The sequence below is a fragment of the Epinephelus lanceolatus genome, chromosome 22, assembly GCF_041903045.1.
Source record: "Epinephelus lanceolatus isolate andai-2023 chromosome 22, ASM4190304v1, whole genome shotgun sequence".
Classification (NCBI taxonomy): domain Eukaryota; kingdom Metazoa; phylum Chordata; class Actinopteri; order Perciformes; family Serranidae; genus Epinephelus; species Epinephelus lanceolatus.
In genome coordinates, this window is record NC_135755.1 from 16,007,068 (window position 1) to 16,027,513 (window position 20,446).

Here is a 20,446-nt window from a genome sequence, read left to right on the forward strand (position 1 = left end):
CTTTAACTTGAAAGAAAAGTGGCATTTCACACAAGGGAAATAACTGAACTAACTCTGAAACCTAATGCACTGTAATAAATGATTAAAATTTGGGGTCATGTTTGGGGTTTGTGAGCGTGTGATATTTGCTTGAAAATGGGTAATTCTGTGAGTGTTCATACGAACCCTTTGGTGAGCTATCCTAAATTTTATGTGTGTTAATGTACCTCTGTACAGTGTATAAAATATTTTTTCTTACATTTTTCACATCTGTATGTCCTGACATTTGATACACAACTCCACATTTTCCATATATCACATTGTCAATGCAAAAATGTAAGAGTGGGCCCATCGTTTTACTGCTGTCATTCTTTCCATCCACTGGCTACGAAGGAGCCCGTGGATTCGGCCAGTATGTGCTAATCATCTGCCTTTTTGGATTTGAAAAGAATATATATCTAGATAAAAATGTACCCCTTTTTAAAATATTTACATGAAAATGGTGACAGATGAATTAAAAAATCAAATTAAGGTACTCTTATTTAAATTTCTTGGCAACAAAAATGAATTTGAATTTTTACATAAAAAAATGTTTTCACTAATTTTCATTACTAGAAATTTAATCAATTTTTAAAATTGTTTTGTTTGAATGGCCAAGCATTTTATGGAAAAAAAAAATCAGTACTATATTATGATAGATACGTTGTGATCTGTGGAAATTTGTGCTCTTGCCAGATTAAATGCCACTATTCAGATGAAATCCTCTGCTGCTTCAGACCAAGCCCAATGATAACAATATTTTTAAAATGTGAATATATTTCAGTATCCATGTGTGGTGAGGGGTTGTGCTTGTTTATACTGTAAAGCCTACTGTATACTGTATATGGATCACTCACATTGATCTAACTTTTTCAGTAAGCACTTTTAAGTGGCTCTTTTAATAAATGTATTATTTACAACATGTCTACGTGTGTGCATGAAACAAAATGATTCCTGCTTGATTTGCCTTCGTGGGTGAAAATAGTACATTATGAAAGATAAAGCATTTTATCTTCTGAAGCTTTTAATCGCATTCATATTAAAATTAAGACACAGATACTGAGACCCTCAACCTCAACAACGTTAACTGAGGCTGACAAACATCCTGCCTACTAAGACACTCAGTTGAACAAACCTGCAGCTCTGGCATCCTCTGACCAATCAACACACTGATAGCGGCACCATAACGTGTTCAACGGACATTATTTCATTAGAGTGGTAAGAAAAGTATTTTACAACATACCATACTCGTGAACATCAGTGTAAGATTTTCAAAATGAGCTTGTTTTATCATCAAACTACACAAATTCCATTAATAATACTGAACTGGACATTTTTTAGCACTTAAGCTAATGCTAATTTTCATGCTAATTTTTGCGCGATTAATTTGTATGGTGATATACATTTAAGAACTGTTGGTTTTATCATAAGTAGGCCCACTTCCATGCCGGAATATTACGCGTCAAAAAAAAGCATTGAAATTATCTTCAGAACATCAATTTTTCTGAGCTTTCACACTGCAAATAAAAGCATCAACCAGTCAAGTCGTGCAGAATGTCACATCACAACACCGCGACAATGGTGGACCTGTTGCAACTGTTGCATTGCTGCTGGTATGAATAACATTAGAGTATTTTGTCTTTTTGTGTTGCTTTTTACGTGCAATTAATTCGCACATAAGTCAATTTCTTTGAACTGCTGTTTGTGTCATGTAGGTCACTGTCACTTAGAGCACGAATATTAGGCCTTGTGGCAAAAAAACGCCGGAACAATTTTGATTTTTCTGAGCTTTCGCACTGGAATTAAAGGCATCAACCGGTCATGCAGTTGAAGCCGGCTGTACAATAATTTACCTCCCAGATGATGCTTTGGGTCAATAGAATCCTAGTTGTTGGTCCTCTGCCTCCTGATGCGGTGCTAGCATCCTCGGAGGGACCTCAAACTGCCCCACCGTCAAAAAAAAAAAAAAATGGGTCCAGAGCTTTGGCCCCTGTATGAGGAAGTGGAACCCACCTCCTTTTTCTAAATAGTTTTGATGAAAATTGGTGCTGGGTATCAGTTTCCTCCTCAGGCTTTCTGAAGTATGGTTAAAACCGAAAAGAAGCAAGTCCCACTGTCCCCCACAAAGGACATGTGTTAAAATGTGTATTTTGAGAGGCTTGGAGTGAACATAGACTTTTGAAATCCTTATACAATATAGTTAAAAATCATAAATAAATAAATAAATCAGAATGAAGGACTGAAACAATATATCTTAAACCAAACGTGCAGTTCCCCTTTTTTGAAAAGACAAAAGATATGTTTTGTTGGGTACACCGCCATGTGTGTTACATCTCTGGAGAGCCCAGGATGTCCTTTCCACAGCATGTCAGGAGACAAATAGACTGCATGCGTAGTGTTTATGATGAAGGCCTCAGTGTCATGTCCACACAAATGGACAAATATGAGGACAAATGAGGATATAACTGAAAAATAATTAACAATTATAATAAAATAACATCTATTAATATTAATACTAATGAAACAAATACTTCAAAACATGACTCAAATAATTTTTCGGTTCTAAATATTATCAGTTAAATAAATAAGGTTAATTAAAATAAAAACCACGTAATACACCTTTATTTTCACCTCCTTTCATTCCATTGGTCATTCCAGCGGGCAGTGAGTGATCGTTGTTCTGATTGGCGGCAGGTGAGGGAGTCAAACATGGCGGGCGGGCTGACGCGCCATTAAAGAACAAAGGAGCAAAGGAGAAAGAAGGCTGACGTCTTACATTGAAAAAAGAAGCAACCGGTGACGATTAAAAGACCAACTAACAAGGTCGGTTGATGAAGCTGGACGTTAATACTTAGGTGTGTGTCTGCACAAGACCGAACTGTTAAAAGGTTTAGCCGTTAGCCGCTAAGCTAGCGGGAGTAACAATGCTAACTGCTAAGCTAGCTTGAACGTCGGCTGCGAATTAGTAGCATCAGCTAGCAGTAATTTCAGTTAGCTTGTGTTACTAGAAAAAAAATGAACGAGTGGAATTTGTGTTCAAGGTCAGACCGACCCCACGGTGACCGGAAAAGCAGTGTGGGTCCCCTGAGGAAGACATGGACGGTTCAGGTGTTAATTGTGCTAATTACTTAAGGTTAGCGCCAGTGACCGGAAATGCACCTGGTGCCTCTGAGGATGATTTTAGCTTCAGCTGCCAACCAGTGCTCCTCTGCCTCTTCAGGATGGAAACATACCTGTAAGTTAAACGTCCTTTACCTGTATCTTGGCCTGTTTCACTGAAGAGCTTTACATTATTTTTACTGTTTATTTATTGTTTTATTTTGTGTGTTAGTGTGAGGGGAAGTGGGTGCCCATTTGTTTAGCTGATGTAGTTATACATGTACGCCAGTGTTTAATCCTATTTTGTTAAAAGTTGTGGGAATTTTAGGTAAGAAAGAGGACAATTATCTAAACATAGTGCATGATACTTTGAGAATTTTGTCCTAGTTGTAAGGTTTGTTTTATAGAGACAAATAGTTTGTGTCTAATCTGCATTTGTGGTGTGTATTGGAAGTTATTTTATTGTGACAGTTGGAGAATTTTGTTGGGTTGTACTGTAATTTTTTTTAAAGGAAATAGCACTAATTCTACTTACACTAAGTAATCCTGGTGGGAGTTACTATTTCTCCTCTGTCAGATGTTTATTCCACTTCATGGTCATTTTTGAGGATATGGTTTCTAATGGTAATTTATTATGCTACAGTCTGTTTTGACAAGTGGCTCACTGATTACATTGTCAACTCTGCTGTCGTGAAAATGTGCAGGAAGTAACAGATTGCAACATAGGAGTGAGACTGCAGACCTGTCTATTCATATCCAGATATTTTTGTAAATGGAAATTTTTCGCCTGAACTTAAAATAAAAATCCATCCACACAACCTAATTTTACCAAATACATCCGTCTACACTAGAACGCTTTCACAACTACAAATGCTTATGTGTGCATTGTTCCCACTGACAGTGTTGCTGCTGCGGTGCTGCTTCAGAGATGCCTGCTGCTGTAACTACTGTGTTTCCTTAACTGAAAGCCGGCACTCCGCATACTTATGTAGCGGTATAAGCCTCTGCATAATCAACGACATAGTCCTGCAAATATTTAACAATAAAAAGCCTTGTGTTAACAAAAGAGGGGACTCTGTCCATAGATATATTGTCAGGAGATTTTAGTTTGAAACAGAAACAGGAAGCACAGAGTCAAAAATAAAGACTTACGAATTTTTTCATGTTTGTGACAGATATGTTCCTGAAACTGTAGCAAAAGATCGTACGGTGGCAACATGATAATCAAAAGGCCATTTTAACTGCCAGTTTGTTGCTGGCGTCTTGTGGAAAAAATTGGTGAGCCACGAGAATCCTTTTCTCTAGATGTTCAGCGGCGTTGGCTGTATATCTGTACAGGCTAATGTTACCTATTTCAAAACACCTACTGCAGATCTCGTCATCGCTGATTTCCGTTCAATTTAAGGACGAAGAAGCTCACTTACAAATATGAGTGACGCTCTGGACATGCTAAAGTTTTTCTTTCACTCCTTATCAATAACAATCCCACTCAAGAGAGTGTTTGACCAAGGCTGTCGGTTATCGTGGACTTTAAACCCAGGATGCTGAGGTGAAGCAAAACACTGGGGGCAGCACATGTCTCTGTTTGTCCATGAAGTGGTGATCGTAAGTGTATAGTAGGCATTAAGGTCCTGACACACCAAGCCGACGGTCGGCCGTTGACCAAAGTCGGGCCATCGGTGAGCGTCTTTCAGCCTAGTTTTTGCGGTGTGTCCCGCACCGGCAGCCCTTCGATGTCGGCGACTTTTCGGCCGATTGAGCATGTTGAATTGGTGGCGGAGCTGGTTGGTGAAAGAGATCACTCTGATTGGCTGTTTAGGTTTTATTCCCTCGCCCCAGTAGCGAGTGAATCTGCCTGTAGTGAAACCGGGGCTAACCGGTGCTTCCTACTCAGGCTCCACTTCACTCAGCTGCCCGACAGAGCCGCTGCTTCTTCCCACTTTAACCTGAATAACTACTACTAAATAATATCTGTTTTAGGTAACTAAAACTCTGTTTGCAAGTGGATGAGAGGCCCAAATGTAGAGGAAAATATCCATTTACAAAAATATCTGGATGCGTATAGACAAGGTATGTGTGGAAGGTTTAGTGTGTAGGGTTTAGGGTCATCTATTGGTAAAACTAGTTAACACAGCTAGGTGTCACTAAATCCTGCACACTAGATGTTTAATTATTAGACGCCATATCAGAGGGTTGCATTAATCAAACTTAGATTTACACAATGTTACTAAAGTGATCTTTTTTTTGCTATTTGTCTGGGCTACTCCTTCTAGAAAAATGGCTGGCGGGGATGTCAGAAGTCAGAAGATGTAAGTCGTAAGTAAGAGGTAAGTAGTGTCTTTTTTTTGTTCTGGTACATTTTCAAATTGTTTTCATGTTGAAATCATCCCATGTAAGTCAAAGTTGTTCAGTGTAATACATTATGTAAAAGTAAGAAAAATGTTTTGTAGAGATACATCAGACATGCTCATTTTGTCTGAAAGTCTCTGAGCTTCTGCATTTCTCTTAACTGCTGAAACAGCAGAGATAGCATAAACAAACTTATGATGGTAACTGTAGCTTACAAGCTAAGGACAAACACATCATCTGGCAAGGTGCTGTGTCGGCCATGCTAACGTGTGTGAGTGAACATTCGTGGTGGATACGTTTGTGATGTGAACGGCGTAAATCTACTGCTTACCTTGCGATCAACACATCAAAAGGACCACATTATTTAGCATCCAAACTGACAGATGATGATATATGTAGGTAAGTCTTTTTGATTTTTGTGTGTTAGAGCAAACAAGCAGACACAGGGCTCGACAGTGCGAGCATTTCACTCGCATTTGCAACTAAAAATAGGTGTGTGCAAACTGTAAAAAATATTTAGGGGCACATGTGTGCATAAAAAATCTATAAAAAATCTGCCTATATTTTTGTCAATAAAAAAATATGATAATCTAACCGCAAATGTTGGAGGAACTCCAGCAGCCTTCCCTCTTCCCTCTTCCCCGTGTGACACGGTTATGGGCGGTTTTCCAAGCCACTGTCAGCACAATGAATATAAGTCCCACTGTCGGCAGGGTGGAAATAAGTCAAAGTGTGGAGGAAGAGGCGGACCTACGGGGAAGCCTGCTCCGTTCTCCCCGCAGTTAGGGACCGTTCTCCATGGCCAGGCTGTCGGCTGGGTGGAAATAAAGCCCTTTTCACACAGAGCGCGCAAAGCACAGACCTCCGCCGATGAACCCATTCATTGTGTATGTGCTACTGCGGCGCAAGAGCGCACCACTCTGCCGCCGAGCTGAGCAACGAGAGGGCGCCGCGCAACGCCCTGCAGAGTTTCAGAGGACCTGGAGAATGTTTTAGGATAGTAATAACATTATATAAGAATCATATTGCAAAGATAATATATATATATAAGATAATAACATTAAAGATAAAATTAAATTGCAGTACTTTTTCAAAACTTGATGATTTTACCTTTCTGTACATTTTGTATACAAATTCATTAAATAATTTTGCTTGTAAATGTCTATTTGCATCACGTTTATTACGGAAAACACATTATTTGATCAATTTACATTGTGCCCCTAAAGTTCTTTGTGCACTCCTTACTTTTTCAACTTACGAGCACAAGTGCTCCTTGGGAAAAAAGTTAGCGTCAAGCCCTGAGACAGCTAGCCTGCAAACTGATGTTCGCAGTTTACTTCTCCATGGTTGATTTGGTAGCTAGAAAGCTAATGTGCATTGCAGTACAAACTACTAACTCTTATGTGTCTCTCTGGGTTATAGTAAGTGTCAGCCAGTGATAAAATGTGATGGTTTCTGCTTTATGCAAATGCTGCTTAAAATGAAATTGAATTAGCTTCATGGAGAGAGGCTCTCTGCCGTCGCTGACAGAGAACCAACAGTACTGAATATGACAAGTGGGAGGTGCTGTCATATTATTTTGTATGCTGTGTCAGAAAACAACCACATGCAATTCAAACTGAGTTGATCTTTTAAGTTCATGGTAAATGTTTTTGTAATATTTTATGATTTTTGGTAACTTTGCATCAAATAGTAATAATGGTCATGGTTTTGCAATATAGTTGTGTGCTATTTCTTCCATAGTACTACATCATGGTAATTTGTAGGGATGTCCCGATCCAACTTTTTCACTTCCGATCCGATACCGATATTACAGCCTTGAGTTTTGGCCGATACAGATACCGATCCGATCCAAGTGCGTATTATACATATTCACTTATTTTGTTGTCAGTCATGTTAGAAAAGGTTTGATCAAGCAATATTACTCTAACAAGAACAACTACTTAATCGGGTTAGTTAGAATGATCCACAACAGTTGGTATGAGAAACTGACCTGTTTATTGTTAACAGGGTTAAATACACAAACTTTAAACTTGAACATTAGCATTAAATAAAAAATATAGCTGGTTTACTTTGGCTACTTTGGCCCCTTAATAAATAGAAAATTAATCAACACAAGAAATCTTTAAAATGTCTAACATTGAAATTAAAATAGCAGCAAGACTCCACACACTTGTGCTTTGGCCCCCTAATAAATAAAAAATAGATTAACACCACAAGACATTGTTGACATTTAGCAAACAATGCAGCCTTTCCTTTTCAGTTATTTTAGTAGTGTCAGTGCCAGCCTGGTGCACAGGCACACAATATTGTACAGCTGTTTAAACAAGCAATAGTCCATCCATGGCTCCAATTTCACTAATTGTGCCCAAAACAATGCCATCAGTGCTCTTTACTTAAACAGTAAGAGTGTAAACCAAATAAAAATATCACTCTCAAAAAACCAGAGCAGAAAACAAATAGTCAGTTAACTAAGTTGACTGCTACTCTTCCTACCCTCCGTGTGTGTCTGCATGCTGGCCTGGTGGATTGATAGTAAATGCTGGAGCGGATCACTGGAATGGACTGCTTGGATTGTGGAGCGCTGGGCTGGATCGGACTCAGTGAAAAACTGGATTGGAGTTCTTGGCTCGGCATTTTTCCACGCAGTCCGATCTGATGCCGATGCACGTTTTTTTTGCTAATATCGCCGGCCGATTCGGATCGGGACATCCCTAGTAATTTGGTCTCCACTTAAGTGTCACATTACCATATTACAGGCAAAATTTCCAATGGTATTGCAGTGTTTCCCACAGGATTTTTGGAGATTATGGGGGTGATTCTGAATCCTGCAGGGGGATCCGGGGGCATACTCCCCCTGGAGAAAATTTTGTATATATTTGATTTAAAGGCATCAATCTGGTGAATTCTGAGAGCCAAGTTATGATGGCAGAATATGCCTAGATTTTCACATCTTTGTGCTTTTTATATGTGAAAAATATTCTATTTTTACTGATAAAAACACTAGTGGTATGTTATGGTGAAGGGTTACACTTAAATACGGCTAAGGATTAGTGGTTAAACATTTCAGTAATCAAAAGAAAAATGACTAACGTACTGATCTGCCTCTGGAGGGCTATTTTATAATTTTAAATCATGTGCAGACAAAATATTCTTTTAAAACTCTCTCTCACACTCACAAACACATTTACAGATATGCAAAACAATACAAAATACGCAATACAAAAAAAAAAAGGTAAGATTGAAATTAATTACACACAGACAGACACAAATTACTGTTTTCTTCCTTCCCTCCCTCACGATTTGCAAGTTCGGCACCCTGAATCAGAGCATTTAATTTTACGCGACTTCGAAATGATGATTTCAAAAGCCCTCTGGTAGCTTGACGGCGCGTCAATTTGCACAGACCAGATGAGTCAAACAGGAAGTCAGGTGCAGAAAAGACGAGAGTATCCGCTCAATTTTCAAAATAAAACGACCATGAAAACCCAGGGGGGAGCCAAAGGATTCTCAGTAGGCACTCCAGCCGGTGCGCTACAGAGTGACATTCATTTACTGGAGTCTCGTCAATGTATGGGAAGCACTGTATTGTACTTTTATAGTAGGGACCACATTACTGTATCCCATTTTATGGTATTGCCAAGGTGCATTTTTCTATCAGGTAAAAGGTGTGGCTGTAGTTTCCATAAGTTTGAAATTTCCACTGATAACATCATGACCCATAATGCAGTTGTTACAGTTCACTTCAGTATACACTGGCATGCTGTTTGTGCATAGATAGATGTCAAAAGCAATAAAGGCAGGATGTTTATACTTCAAGGTATGTTGTAGTTACAAAACAAATGTCACTGCCGTCTCTGTGACAGACTAATGATGATTTTAATCTGATTTAAAACCTGCTCTATTTCCTGCACAAACCACAGGAAGAAGCGAAAGTCGCATTGCTTGGTTGCACAGTGCATTCTAAACCTAAATAAACCTACAGGTAATTTACTCACAAACGCACACAGGCATGCATAAAAACAAATGCAGAAATAAAGGAAGTGTCAGGGCAAACTGCAGGAGACAGACAGAAGTGAAGTCTTCCATTTATACAGACTTGCATAAATCCAGCTGTGTTGACCATTTAACCATGACGCCAGACATCTGAGAAGTAATGCATGGAAGCATTTTGGTTTTGAACAATGGATACACACTTAAACACTTGGATAAAGATAAGGCTGTATGCTGGCTTTGAAAGACATAACTACCTTATGGTAATATTACTGCAAAAAAAAGGTTTACTGAATAGCTGGTCTCACAAATGAGGCAAATAAAGAACTGAATAAACAGACTGTTACTTTTCCAGTGTAGTTTGGGGTTAGGCTGTGTGGGTTGCATTCAAATGTATTACAACAAATGATTTGCTTGTTTTGTTCTTTGGAACTTGACTTTTTGAAAAAATTGACAGCTGCGCAGTGCACTCCTTCCTGCCTTTCATCTGATACATCATTGCCGTGCTTCACTGCGCCCATGAAACCCGTGTGAAACTTAGTTTCCTGTTAACAATCTCCTGCACATTGACTGTGTGCAAAGGATTTTGAGGGGACTGAAAATGTTTCTTCTTCTGAGTTGTTGGATTATTGCAGGTAAGAAATAAATATTTCCATATACATGTTAAATGTCAAGACGAGAGGATCTATTTTTTTTTTTTAACTAGATAAGGTTTCGTGAAGTCAAACTCTGTGACACTGTGTTTAATGCAGTTAAGTCTTGTTTGCCATATGCAGAAGATATTTTTTATAAAGTTATTTCAAGGAATTTATTATTTTTGAGTTAAGTAGCTCTTAACTCTTTAGCCTTTGTGCTTCTGGTTCTTATGGTTTTGAAATCTGTAAGTTCATCAAAGGCATCCTTACTAATGTTTTGTTACAGGTGCATTTAGCATTTTCTATTAGTTAAAGAAGCCAAAACAGACCTTATATCAGTGTCTGTCCTGCAAAAACTAAATAAGTAAATAAAAAATAAAACAAGGGAAGGGATTTTGTTTTTTAAATGATTTTATCTAATGTTTCCTGTCAGGTGTTTCAGCAGAGGACCCACCAACGATGCACTACAGGGAGAGAAACAGCTCTTTATGTCTAAAAATCAGAAAACCACCACCACATAAAGACATCAAGTGGCGTTTTAATGAGAGAGTCATTGTTATGCAGATGAACATCACACCTAAGTACATAGGTAAAGTGAATTATAATCCACAGGACCACTCCGTGTGTATCAACAACCTCAACGAGACAGACAATGGCAGCTATCAAGTTTCAGTCACTGATGGGAATTATGATGAATCTGTGGAGAAACACATACTGATTGTGGAAGGTAAGATCTGAATGCTTCTTTGTCTTTAGCCAGTGTATGGGTCTTCTTGGTCTGCAGATTTCATTGTTAAGGTTATTATGGCAGTCCTAATGATACATGTTTCTTTAACTTGCAGTATTTAGCGCAAGACCGCCTTCAAGATTTTCTCAAACCCTTCATGACATGAACATAATACATCAGACACCCCTTTAAATGCATATACTACGTCTGTTTTGTACATTGTTACATAGTTAGCATCCACCATTGTAAGTACCTGTTTATGTTCATGTTAGTATTTCGAACAATATGTGGAAATTAAAGTCTTAGTCTTTATTTCAGATCTTTCATTTGCCTATGAATCTTTGATAAAGACCACGTGGCTCGAACCTTCATGAAAATTTTGTGTTACCAGAACCGGCTGCTGACATTGAAAGTATAGACAAAGCCTAGGTATGCTGGGATACTGTAGGGGCACTCAATGGCTAGGGAAATAAAATTTAAAAAAACCTTAAAACATGTATGTATAGTGGAGGCTTTATGTGAGTCTTGTGTTGGTACAAATTTATTGATGTTGTTATTCCTACTGGTTGCCACCAGAGGGTGCCAACAAATCACCCAATGCCTCAATCTCTCTGTTTGGGTCGGTGTTGCAGAAACTGTTCCCACACCTGTCATTAAGATGTCAGGGCAGCACTCCAACCTGTCTGCTGGATTCTGCAACATCACAGTCAACTGCTCCATCCAGGACGACTGGGTGTGGTCTGTCTGCGATGGAGACAGTTGCACAACATCTCAGAGATCACTGAGGAAGGTCAACATCACCATCTCAACCGACACCAGATCTATTGTGTGTCGTGGCAACAACCATGTCAGCACAAGCAATGTTTCTGAAAGCATAGAGGCAAGGTGTAAGTATTTTTTATTTCTTTAAGGCTCACTCAATGACTGTCAAACTCTAAATCAAGAGATTAATATTCAGTCCTTTTTTCCTGGTCTCATCATTTTTAAAATTCTATTCGCTAATATGTGTTTCCATGTCTTGACAGGCTCAAGAAAATCTAATTCTGAACACGAGGAGCCATCAGGACCACCCACTGTACAAATAATACTTATCGCAGTGTGTGTGTTCTTCTGTGTATTTGCTGTCTGTGTGGCCAAGGGACTTTTTTCAACAGGCCGTAACTCCTTTCAGGTAAGCAGGATTTATCAAGCAATACATCTTCATCTTTGAAATGTAACCTTGAGTATGTAAAATCAAAAGAACTGGATGACAAAATGTTGTATTCCTTTCTGAACAAAAATATATATATTGTTTTGTGATCACAACTGAAACAATTATTCAAGATGTGAAATTGAGTTTTACCTCAATGTTGGATAGTCACAGTAGTTTTTTTTTTTTTATTTTTTACAATACTAAAAACATATTGTGCTTCATTATTTCTAGGGTCAGACATCTTCTGCTCAGTTAATAGAAAACCAGCCAGTGGATGCACAGCCTGCGCAGAGAGTCTCTACCTCTTCCTCCAGTCAAGCTGAGGCCTCTTATGAAAACGTGGATACGTCACAGCCCTGCCAGACCAGCAGCCCAACCATCAGCCCAAGAGAGGGCTTGGGATCTGCGCAAAGTCAGAAAGTAGATACTGTGTACAGCATTTTACAGGCACCAAAAGTGACTTCCTCGCTAGGCAAGGTTGACGGCAGTGAAGATACGAAAGGACCCAAGGACGTACAAGAGGCATCGGCGTCTCAGTATGTCATCCTGGACGAGGCACAGCACTCTGCAAAAATTGACACAGTGTACAGTGTGTTGCAAAAGCCAAAAATCTGAAGTCACAGCACCACCGATACGTCAAATTTTCAGAAGACATGAGAAGATGAACATGACAAGTTAGACTCTGTTAGTTGAGCAGGTTAGACTCTGTGAAAGCCAGAATTATGATATTGACGTTCATTCAGTATTCACTTGAAACTGGAGGACACTTCTTTCGTGATTTTCCAATTTTTTTTTTTTTTACAGTTTTTTAACATTGGTATTTGTATTTTTCCAGAAGAGATGAGAAGCTCATTTATATTTTTTCTTTACATGAAAAAGCAATCAAACAAAAAAAAAAAAAAACTCATTCATTCGTCAAGTCATTTGTGAATGACCCACCACTATAACATGTTTTTTTAACAGACTTCTTTGGATTGTTGCATCCTAAAATGCCTGATTTCAAAGGCAGCTTTTCAAAAAAAAAAAAAAAGCACTGCATGTTGTTACGTCTTTGGGCATTTCTTTCTTTTTTTTTTTTCAATGAAATTGCGAGAGCAAGGGAAAATGGTGAAAAACATTTTTTTTTTAATTTATAATTCATTAAAAATTAAAGGCAACTTGTTCCAGTCCGAAAAAACATGGCTAACCATGCATATTAGGCTAACTCACCTTGATTCTTTTAGCATGTTTTGATGATTTGTCTTGTCAGTTGTCCATGCACTCAGCCATTCTCTACATGTGTTTTGAGGTAGAAAAATCTTTGTCAAACGTTGTGGTTTGTGTTCCACCACAATTTTGCACACAGTGCAAAATAGTTAACCCCTGTTTTCCTGCAGAATATCAGGGATTTGCCTTGCATGATCTTTACCAGTGGTATTTGTTGGTAAATGTGAGATGTTTGTGTTGTACGTCTGCATCTTCACAACTGGAAAGAAGGAAATGAGTTTGGTGATGATATGCATGGTACTGCTATGATTCGTAAAACTAATGGAGGACTACAATGATTGGGAACATTTGCGTTAAAGTTGCAGTGATTGGACAAAATTGCAATGTTGGGCAGAGTTCTCAGGGATTGGTTGAATTTGCATGAATTGTTGCAGTCGCGTCCTCGCAATAATCCTGAAAGGCTGTGTAAGGTCCAGTGTTATCAACTGCAGCAGCAGTATGCTGCAGACCTTCAGCTGAACAGAGAGTTTGCCACAAATATTTCATGCATAACTCAACCAGGACTCAATGAAAATCTTACACAGTAGTAGTATCATTTTTAGGTGCTCGCAATGCAAACCAAGCCTTAAAGCCCGAACAGGAAAAAACGCAGAAGTTATGGTATTTGATACAGATTTTTCAATGTGACATACATACAAAGCAGTGACCCAGAGCTTAATGGGGACAGCAGAATTTAAATTAAAATTGGTCACTAAAACGTTTTTAGACTTGGTGAAAGTTTTAGGTTGTTTCTACTTGTTTCTGTACAGACAAAAGATGGATCTTTGCTGATTCAAATAAGGCTATTACATTGAAGGACTTGCATTATAGCATCTTGTGTGATTTCAAAAGTTGTATATACTGTACAGGATTCCTATTTTGTTAATAAGCTGACACACAGAACAATATACTGCATGTATGGAGATGTAAGAGGAGACACTGTATTGCACTTATTGAAGCTTACCAAAGTTTGTCTGATTTGTTGGTGAGGATGTTTTATTGTTTTACTTGACAGACCCCAATCACTGTGCAGTTAAAATAGGAGTACCTTAATTGATACCTACACAAGGTAAGTGCTCCTTTGTAAGTCTGGGACTGTTGGAGGTAGTTATGTCCCAGGATGCTATGTCAAGGTGACTAATGAGCCACATTCTCAAAAAGCTTTAGTACCTAATAATATCTTCTTGAAATTACTTACATTAAACTCAGAGTTTAATTCCTGGCAGCATTGTGTTCCAGCAAACACAATTGACTGCTCAGGGGTCACATCCTTAGCACTGTACTAATGTATGGGACTGATGGTTCTGAGCAAGTTAGCAAGCTGCAGGCCTTTCTGTACCATCTCTTTACTGAAAATGAATGACCCCATTGTTTTGCTTGGACCTGCTGTATTAAAAATTAGAGCAGAACAGAGTGGGAACCTTTGTGTCTGATTTTTTCAGACTCAGCCCTCGTTGCGTTGCCTGTTATCTTCTTCTGATGTTTCTGATTGAGAAGCATTGACCGCACACTTCCTCATGTCACCATCAGTCGTCATTGTTTTCAAAATATTCTGTTAAAAATTATGCTTTAATCACTGTATTATTTACCACTGATGCAGTGCGTTTGACTAAATCTCTGCCACTCACACAAAAATCTTATTGTGTATGATCCCTCCTCTTTTTCAGTGTACAGATATATAAGCTCTGGTGTGAATTTGGTGATAACATTGACTGATTCTTATCACTACAGCAACACATCTTAATGTGTGTGGAAACAGTTTTTTCATGCCTGCTAAGAAACGTTGGCTTAGCTTGTTTTTTCAGGCTTTAGTTGTAATCTTTAAAGCACAATGGAACAAAACCCACGCAACGATTTGATTCAGTATTTTGTTAATTTGATCAGTTTTCCCCTTTATGCATATATTGTCTAAAGTTATATTAGCAACATGAGCTAAAAGTGAAGGCATCATTGTAATTGTAAATTGAAATTGTAATTATGTTTTATTTGTTCGTTGTGGTTTTGTTTTAGATCTATGCTGTGTAGTGCATTAGGCCACAAAACAAGAACAGCATAGAGGACAACATTTAACACTGCTAAACTAATGAGGCGTTTTGGTATCTATTCATTCAGTTTTTATTCTACATTTAGTAATCTAATTTTCAAAAGTGCCATAGCCTTTGTGCAGCTGTTCTGATTCAATTTGCAGCAAGATAAAACATTTATTATTCAGGTGATTGCTTTGTCATTCATGGTATAGATCTGACGTGCGGTCCTCTCTTAGCATCTAAAAAGTTTTAATGTGTGTTGGATTTAACTTAAGATTTAATTTTAAATTTAATTCAGACATTTAAGGTCATATGATGTCTTAGATTTAAGCAAAGCTTTTAATACAGCAAGTGGCCAATCGGACTATACCAAGTTCCTGCCTATAGTTAAGATATTTAAACTAACCTCTGAAACCTTTCAATCACAAGGCTACAGACTCCTCTGGGAGCTGAGTTGTAGCACACTGCACAATCCCCTGTTGTTCAAAAACACTCACCTATAATGCTGATAGTAACAATTGTCTACTCGATATTACACTTTATCTACTACAGACTCAATCACAATGTTTGTTTACAACAACTTCCTGGTAGGAAACCCCTGTGTCATTTACATGAAATAAGATGTCGCAGAGCAACCACTGCCTCAGATGTTTAAGTTTTAGCCACCTGAGAAAAGGCCCACCTAAAATAAATCAGTATCAGTTTAAGTCTAAGCAATATGGAACATTTTTACTACTTTACCTTGCTGTTCTCTCATAGCCACCAGACTCCATTGACAGAAACAGGTGTTTCAGAACAGGGGAGTTGCTGGTCAACCACTGCCATGTTCAGTTGTGTAAAGTAAAGCGGTGAAAAAATTCCAAAAATAGCGTACACTTAAACTGATACTGATTTTCTTAGGTGGTTTAAGTACATAGTGCTGCAGCCCTTGTGTAAAGCACTGCATTACTTAGCTTCCGTGCAGGTGGATTTGGTTCATCAAGACGCTAGCAAAGCAACACAGTACGGCAAAAACGTCAGGTCAGACCACTGTGTTAAACTATATATCTTGAAACATTCCAGTTACGGCTGAAAGTGCTGCTCCTGGGGGAAAGAGTTTTGTGACCCATCCACGACTCCGACCTGCCTCCTCATGGGCATACTTCCTTCTTTCCCTCTGTTAGCACATTGGTCACATGATCGCAGTGTTTATAAATACATGGTTTATACACAAATTACTGGCTCATGATTACGTGGGTTATATACAGTTTTTTGGGGTATTACCTTACGTAGCTATACGTACAAACAATACATGAGAACAGCATGCAGAAAGCTGTAGTTAAAAGAAATGAAGCAACCAATAGGAAAAATTTGAACATTTAATTCAAGAATGAACCAGAAAACAGGAACCGTTTAATAGATCAGCCCATCACTGATCAGACTCTCAAACATTATATCAAAATGTAGCTGATTCCTTTGTCTGCTAACTAGAAGTAACACATTTCCAATATTTTCATCTAAACTGTTAAGTCACTTTATTTTTGAAAGTACAAAACTGAAATGTCTGCACTAGAAAAGTTAGTGCCTTTCAGATGTTTTATCATAGTAGATGACTGCAGGGCAAGCAATCAGCTCAGTGTTACATTTTTGTTTCTGAGAACGTCCAAGCACCAGGAAATAGCTGTATACCAACCAACCCTTGTTGCCAACCAACCGCAGTTTCCCCAACACACAACACAAACCTCATCACAATAGAGGCAGTATATGTCCACAACATACACTAAATAAACATACAATAAAATGTAAGGTATGTGTATGATGTTATAAGGTTAAATTAAATGGTCTTATGTTGCAAGGATATGGAATAATTGCTTATTGTTTATACCAGTTTTTAAGGTAATGATTTTAGGCACCATGCACAAACCTTTGCACATGAAACAAGCTAATACATTTTTACCTGTGGGCAGGAAGTGCAAACATGTCAGTACACTGTGGTCAAAGCCCCTGCAGTTGTCTTGGCTTTGTGTGAAAGGGAAGTAAGAACAGACCAGACCACACTGAGAGAAGTTAGAGACATCGTCTGCTGTCATATTCACATGAAAGGATACTTCTCTCCTCATTTTCCATTGCATCACTGTAAATACAAAGTATTCGAATTTCTGACAAGCAGAGCAGCAGAGTGTGTCAGCGCTGGAGGTGAAGATGGGGCACACTTTGCTCTGTGTGCTGGCGTTATTCTGTGAGTACATCAGCAACTTTTCAATTTTGTGACTTTCAGAGGCAGACTCATGTTTTTATATAGACTGCAAAGCTTTTGGATATCTAACTAGATTATTATTATTTTTTTGCACACATATTTGCATACTGCATGTACCGTATATAATGTACGGTATTGTTACAGTTAGAGTTTTTGAATTGATTTTATTGGGTATTTTATATATTTGATATTAGGAGTTTCTCACCTCTTTACAGACTTAAAGAACATCATCACAGAAATGCATAATACTATTGACTGATAAGCTATAGTTGCCACTGTTGTTGTCCAATGAAGTTTTTATCTTTATTGTAGTGCTGAGCACGCTCCTCTATGGACAAGATGAAGGTGAGCAGTTGTCTATTTCTTTTATTTTTAATCATTCAGTATTGATCTCTCATTTTACTTCATGTGTGAAAAACAAATTATGAAAGTATTATTTTGTATGCATGTTTATGTAGGGAGACCTGATGCTGTGCAGACCTTGATGTCAAAGTGTAGTAGTTTTTCTGCAGAGTTTGTTGCCTTCATACAGACACATCTTCTTTCAATACATTTATCTAATCATCTTAACAGGGCAGAATGAGGAACAAGATAGACACACTGAGGGCCCTGATGTGACGGAAGGGCTAACAGGTGCTACAGTCAGTTACAACGGTCTGCCCCAATATTTCAATTTGTAATTACCCCATGCCGTGCCTCTTGCCCAGTGTCAGCTGGGATCAGCCCCCTTGCAACCCTGAATAGGGTAAGAAGTTTTGGATAATAAATTAATAATTCCACTTATTATGCAGTTCAAATCTCATTTTTGATAGTGACTTGGTGTGCTCGGTGCCGCAGTTGTTGTTGGGCGAGTGCGCATGCGCCGAGGCCTCTACTGTAGCCTGGAGTTTAACAGTGACGAGAAGTCGATAATGGCGGACAATTTAGTTTCGTGCCAATATGGCAACACTTTGGCTTTGAGCCAGATGAAGGAGGCAACTCTTGTTTGCACTGATTGAGTAAGCTAAACCTGCAAATTTATTTGCAAGGAATAAAAGAAACAACGTGTTACTGTCACTCTGTTGTCCTATGGTCGTTTTTTATTTTAAATGAGTCAATTGCACCCCAAGTGGCGAAAATCCGGTATTACCGACTTGATGCAGTTTTTCACAAAAACCTGATCGTTTTTTTTTTTTTTCTCATACCGACCCAACCCTAATAGTATATGCAGGGTGTCTGCAGGTCCCTATGAAGTCTTGAAGTGTAATAAATTCAATTTTTTAAACTTTAGGCCATAAAATTAAATGGTAGTCCTAAATTTGAATTTGTGAGGTCTTAATTGCCACAAACATTTGATCTAATTTCATGTGACCATCTTTAGCTTTCTTTTGGTCAAAATGAGTCAAGGTCTTCTGCGTGAAAGTCCACGTATATAATGTTACAAAATCTTTAAAAGTACCGTTGGAGTACTTATGGTTTGTTTTAGGCCATCAGCCCAGCACAACAAGGGTTTAAATTTCCATTACAACAGGGTTACCCACTTGAGAGTGTGTCTTTTAGTAGTGTCTGCTTGCCTTGCGTGATGACATTTAAAAACAGATACACAGCTTAAGTCCCCTGTTATTCTTGCTGCATGTGTTTTTCCACAGCAGGGCAGGTAAAAAAAGTTTACCTGTTGGTAGGTGAGCTGTTTGCAGAGGTGCAGTCAGAGCCTGTTGTCTGCAGCTCTTCATTTCATCTCACAGTAGCTGTTTCTGCTTTTACTCTTCCTCCCCGTGGTATTATTAGACTTGCCCTTATTAAAGAAAGGCGCTTCATACAACCTCAAACACAGCTGAACGCGAACATGAAACAGTAAAATAAAGCAGATATCTAAAGTAAAAACAGGACGCAGGAGAGAGACTAAACTCCAAACCACAGAGATTCAGTTGAAAGCCACAAAAGTACTGAGAGCTGAACACACAGAGGCTTTTAAAAACACTTTTCTCTCAGGTCTCCTGCACACAGAGGTGAGTGGAGTTGCAACACACATGGTTCATTTGAGGTGTAGAAGAGGGGTCATTGAGGGTTGGCTGTGGTCGGCATGACGTCACCGCTACCTGCTTGAGGGCAGGCAGCCTGGCTTTTGGACCTACTCCAGAAAGGGTCCATCTCTGGCCCAGCTAAACTGACAATGGAAATGCATATGGGCACAGCATGGCTTTACTCGGCACGGCCAAGAGTGACAGTGGAAAAGGAATATTGAAATATTCTGAAAGATTTTAAATTTGGTTAAAAGTTATCATGATTGGGACGTCAGTGGCTTAGTGGATAGAGCAGGCGCCCCATGTACAAGGCTGTTGCAGCAGCGGCCTGGGTTCGACTCCAGCCTGTGGCCCTTTACTGCATGTTCATACCCTTCTCTCTCTCTCCCCCCTTCATGCTTAACTGTCGTATCTATAAAGGCAAAAATGCCCAAAAAATATCTTAAATTTTTTTTAAAAAAAAGTTATTGTGAAAAGGTTTTCAAAAGTATTCAGTGTAAGTTTTTGGTACCAGTAAACACACTGATTTGATTCACATCATTCTCGTATTCATCAAACCATTCAGTGAACCTGTCTGCCCTGTGTGGAAGCATCTGCATTGTTTATGAATTATTGTCAGAGTCACCAAGTAGCCATATTGATATGATCATCCTGCTGACGCTATGCTTATATTATTTAAATTAAATCTTATTTTAAGGTTTAGAAACCTTGAACCTTGACTGGTTTTAAATGTATATTTCTTTGGACAGTTTTTCTCACAGAAAGCATGTAGCATGAATCTTGTCACACAAGATAATCTGGAGTGATGTACTTTAAATGACTAACTGTCACAAACATAATCACTTGAAGGAAAATAAAAAAAACAGGAAGAGGAGAAGGGCAGAGTTATGCTGTTCAAATCAAGAGCTTCATATAAATGATA

General features: G+C 38.6%; 2 protein-coding genes across 2 annotated transcripts in view; both read left to right on the forward strand.

Moving 5' to 3' along the window:
* The first annotated feature begins 9,945 nt into the window (after nucleotides 1-9,945).
* On the forward strand, nucleotides 9,946-14,671 carry LOC117245653 (uncharacterized). The gene is made up of 5 exons (XM_033609133.2): nucleotides 9,946-10,094; nucleotides 10,528-10,821; nucleotides 11,454-11,708; nucleotides 11,847-11,992; nucleotides 12,245-14,671. The coding sequence occupies exons 1-5, from the start codon at nucleotides 10,061-10,063 to the stop codon at nucleotides 12,626-12,628; spliced, it is 1,113 nt and encodes a 370-aa protein (XP_033465024.2). The 5' UTR covers nucleotides 9,946-10,060; the 3' UTR covers nucleotides 12,629-14,671.
* Nucleotides 14,379-20,446, forward strand: part of LOC117245686 (uncharacterized) — a 76,085-nt gene continuing 70,017 nt past the window's right edge. The window contains exons 1-3 of the mRNA XM_078164779.1: nucleotides 14,379-14,391; nucleotides 17,435-17,503; nucleotides 17,834-17,866. Coding sequence (XP_078020905.1) covers nucleotides 14,379-14,391; nucleotides 17,435-17,503; nucleotides 17,834-17,866 — 115 coding nt within the window. The remainder of the gene's footprint in view (nucleotides 14,392-17,434; nucleotides 17,504-17,833; nucleotides 17,867-20,446) is intronic.